The 4709-nt window shown below is 29.3% G+C and overlaps 1 protein-coding gene across 1 annotated transcript; it reads left to right on the forward strand.

Annotated features, from left to right (window-relative positions):
• Window positions 1-269: 269 nt before the first annotated feature.
• Window positions 270-1136, forward strand: LOC136078487 (uncharacterized). The gene has a single exon (XM_065794261.1). It carries the CDS (start codon window positions 270-272, stop codon window positions 1134-1136), a length of 867 nt encoding a protein of 288 aa, XP_065650333.1.
• Window positions 1137-4709: the final 3573 nt, after the last annotated feature.

Here is a 4709-nt window from a genome sequence, read left to right on the forward strand (position 1 = left end):
AAGTTATACTTCTAGACCTTATCTATATTAAAGGTGTTTTTAAAAGTTTTAAATATAGCTAGTTGGTAATAAATCTAATGTTATTGGTAACAAATCTAATGTTAAAAAAAGTATACTAGATATCTCTAGGTCACAGCTAAAACAGTGTCTAGCTGTGACCTAGATGTACCTACACCTTTTTATCTGCAGTTTTTCCTAAGCATAATTTCTTTTTGCAGTTACACTCAACATATGTACCCATTCTATTTATAGTGGAATATATTAAAGGAATGGAGAAAAGTATTGTTCATTATGAAGTTTCTGAGTTGCCTTTAAACTTCAGTGATAAAATTGGAGAAGGATCTTCTGCAAATGTTTTTAAGTTGACTTTGAGAAATAAAAAAATGGCTGTTAAAGTTATCAAGACACAGTTTTCGCAACATAAGGTTTATTCAATTGCAACAAAGCTTAGACAGTTAAAACACAAAAATGTTGTAAGGTTTAAGGGATATTCTACAAGACCCACTGCACTTATTTTTGAGTCATGCTTTTTAGAAATCTGCAATGTACAAATATCAAATTTATCTCAATTGATTCAACATTTAAATGAACAAAGTAGTTTTTCTTTTCTCCATAGATTGAATTTTATTTATCAGTCATCTAACGGTATCATGTACTTACATGAAAGTGGGATTGTTCATAAAGATATTAAACCTTCTAAACTGCTTGTAACTGGCACAACAAAAGACATAACTATCAAAGTTAGCGATTTTGATGATTTTGTAGATATTAAGGAGACAATTGCCTTGTCAATGACAAAACAAAATATAAATGGTATGACTTTAGCTTATACATCTCCTGAAATTATTAAATGTGAAGTTGAAGCACCAAACCAAAAATCTGATATCTATGCACTTGCAATCACTGCATTTGAGATATTTTCTGACTTTCCATCAGCCTGGCATGGTATCATACATGTGCTGAAGGATATACTTTTAATGAATGCCATAATATCTGGCAAAAGACCAAAAGTAAATCATCTTTTTACTCTTTATGGTGAAGAGAACATAAGTCTCCATAAATTTATAAATCTAATTCAACAAGGTTGGCAAGATAATCCTTCTTTACGACCAACTATATCGGTGGTATTTGTTTAGATTTTTTAATAATCATTTATGTAATTATAAAAAATAAGAAGTTAAAAAAATACTTACTCTAGGCTTAACTTATTGTATTTTAGTGGACAGAAAGTTTAACCCAAATTATGGATTTTGTGATGGTAAGACTTCTTTTGACAATTTTAAATAAGAATTGTATTAGTTTTCTGGGATTTATCTTGGAAGTTTTCTGGGAATTACTCTGTATGATCTGATTTTTTTAAATTCTACAATCTAGTATTAAATGTCTTGTATTCCACAGGATGTTACAAGTAATCACTGTTTTGGAGCTAAAGAAGATACAGAAGTATTTTTTTTTTAAATTTATATCTTTGCATTTTGTCATGCATGTTTAATTAGAAAACAGCTTCTCTTGAATTCAATACACTGTAAGAATATCATGTAAAAACAATATTTTTATGCTCCAAGGAAAAATTCTGCATGCTAACTCTAAACAGGAAAGTTCAGTATAGGTTTTTACTTTATGTCCATTAAAGCGCAGCCGTAAGTTATTTTTTCAATTATCTCAAAAATACACAGCTTTTATAAATTATTTTGTTAGTTAGTTTGTAAGGAATGCTTTAACTGTTGCTCTCAAAATATTGATTTCAAAACATATTTTTTTGTAATAGTCAACAGTTTTCAGTTATTGTGGTGATGAAAGTATCGGTCATAGATCAGTTTTGGATTTTTCTTTTGAGTAAGTTTTTCTTTGTAGTGAGATTGTGTTATATTTGAATATAAATCCTATTGTTCTTTAACCTGGATATTTTTGTATAATATACTCTTTCAGCATGTTTAAAATTTTTTTCAGACAATTTTTCTTAAATGATCCTTATCCAGCTTTATCTGGTAAAGTAAATGAAGCATCTAAAACCTCTTCAGCTTGTAGTGAAACAGTAAGTTAATTATCTGTGTGAATTTTATTCAACTTTAGTTTTCATAATAGCTTTCTTTAATCTGATGAAATCATCAAATCTAAATCTTTTTTTTAAGAGTGTTGATTTTATGGTGAATGAAGATCTACCAAATCAGGTAAAACATTTTTTAGTCTGAAATCATGGGTTTAATGCTATTTTTTAATTTCAAGTTAAAATTTCAAATTCAAAAGAATTTATTAAATTTATCTCATTATCAAATGAATAATAGAAGATTATGCTGATGAGTTATTCTAATTTTAATATCAATAGGTAATTAAATTATAATCTTTTAAGTGTATATATTGGACTTCAAGTACTTGTACTCTGTTAGTCAGTGAGCAATTGTAGATTTTGCATAAAATGCGTTTTCGTTTTCAAGAAGTTATAACTTGTATTGATATTTTTTTATTATTTTTTAAGATATAAAATAGTAATAAAACATAGATAATTTTTTAGTAAAGATAATTTTTTTCAGATGGATGTTGAAAATGACTCTGCACTTTGTCTTGACTCAGATATTAGTATATCCGAAACAGATGTTAGTTTCAACAGCCAAATATATGAAGAAGTTTCAACCAATCTTGAAGTTGTAAGTTATACATTTTTATTGATATGCTCGTGAAGAGCAAATAAGAACAAGTTTACTCTTAAGTTTTATTTAAAGTTTGATCCTGATTGTTGCACCAAAATTATTAATTTGCTTTTAGAATGTGAATCAAAAAATGAAAAAGAAGCCTTACAGGTTTTGTATTTTTTGCAAAAAGTACTCGTCTTATTTAAAACGACACATTAAAACAAAGCATAAAAAAGAACCTGAAGTTATTCATGCATTATCTTTGCCTAAGAAAGAGCAACGATTTGTTTTTCAAAAACTCAGAAGACGAGGTATATTTGAAGTTAATCAGGCTGAGGCTAAGAAAGTAAACCCACTTTATGAAAGGGAACGCTCAGCTAAAACTGAAAATGGCATTAGCTATTGCAGCCATTGCCTAATGTTTGCCTCACGAAGATATTGGCACAGCCATGTCAAAAACTGTCAACAAAATTCTTGCCAAACAATTATTCCTGTACCTGTTAGAGTTTTACAGGTACCAGATGATGTAAAAGTTAGTGATGCATTTCGCACAAAAATTTTGGCAAAGTTTAAAACTGATAATATTGGACAGATTTGTTGCACTGATCCTATGATATTAAAAATTGGGATTATGTTTTTTAATAAAGAGAAGCGCAAATTTGGAAAAGCTATTGCTGTAAGAAATTCAGTGCGTACTGATATGAGGCGATTAGCGAACTTATATGTTATATTTCTACAGCAAAAACAAATAACAATAACCTTTAAAAATCTTCATGATATGTTTGCTCGTATCAATTTTGAAGCCTCGAGAGAAGCAATAGAAGTATATACTACTTCTAATATTTCTACTCTGAAAGCAGGATTAAAGCAAAATTTGTTTTGTTTACTTAAGCGCTCAGCTAAAGTATTAAAAGGATTATTTCTGGCACAAGGATAAGATAATCTTTCCAGTGAAATTGATAAATTTGTTAGTATTCTTGAGATGTGGGAAGATTATATATTTGGTGATGCAATTTATCAACTTAACAAAAATAAAAATATAAAATTACGAAAACCATCACAGTTACCTGATGAAGAAGATATATATGTATTTAGACAGCATATTTTAAAAAGAATGAAGGAGCTCACGGATGAGTCTTATGAATTTTTTGATATATCCAGTTTTTTGAGCTACGAGACTGTGCATGTGCAAGGTTGACTTTATTAAATGCAAGAAGAGGTTTGGTTTTAAACAGTTCTATTAAAATTAATTAAACCAGTATACTTTAGATTTGCTCCATTTCTGTGTATCGTACTCAATTGGATAGTTTTAATTTTAACATTTTATAAAAACTAAACTAATTTACTTCTTTAGGAGGAGAGCCAGCTCGATTGCAAATTGATGAGTATAATGAAGCAGTTAATGACTCATGGATTGATAAACAGAGGCTTTCTGAGCTTGATGAGACGGAACAAAGACTAGTAAAACATCTTAAAATAACGTACATGTGTGGAAAAGGCAATAACCATTTGGTCCCAATCTTTATTCCCCCAGATACAATGCCATCATTAAGAAAACTAGCTGATCCTAATGTACGTAAAGAAGTTAATGTTTTAAAAAGTAACACATGCTTATTTGCTGGGACAAAACTATCTGAAGGACACACTTCAGGATGGCATGCAGTCCGAAATATTATAAATAATCTTACTTTAAAAAAGCCAGAAAATATAAAAGCAACTTCAAACCGTCATCGAGTTAGTACTCTTTTCTCAGCCCTAGATTTGCCAAAGAAAGATAGGGAGTAGTTTTATAAACACATGGGTCATTCAGCTGCTGTCAACGAAGGCACTTATCAAGTTCCTCCTGCGTTAATGGAAATTACTAAAGTTGGAAAACATCTTCTAAACTTTGATTTATGTAAGTAAAGCTAGTAAAATTTTATTATGGCATATTGTACATATTGGTTAGAGTTTTGTTTGGTTTTTGTTGCATAGCTTAAAGCTCCTATTTCCATTTGAATTTTAGCAAAAACATTTGTTAAAAACCAAACAAAAGAGAAAGAAGAAAAAAATAAGAATGTGGTCACTGTCAGTAAGTTT

This window comes from Hydra vulgaris, chromosome 03, assembly GCF_038396675.1.
Source record: "Hydra vulgaris chromosome 03, alternate assembly HydraT2T_AEP".
NCBI classification, from domain to species: domain Eukaryota; kingdom Metazoa; phylum Cnidaria; class Hydrozoa; order Anthoathecata; family Hydridae; genus Hydra; species Hydra vulgaris.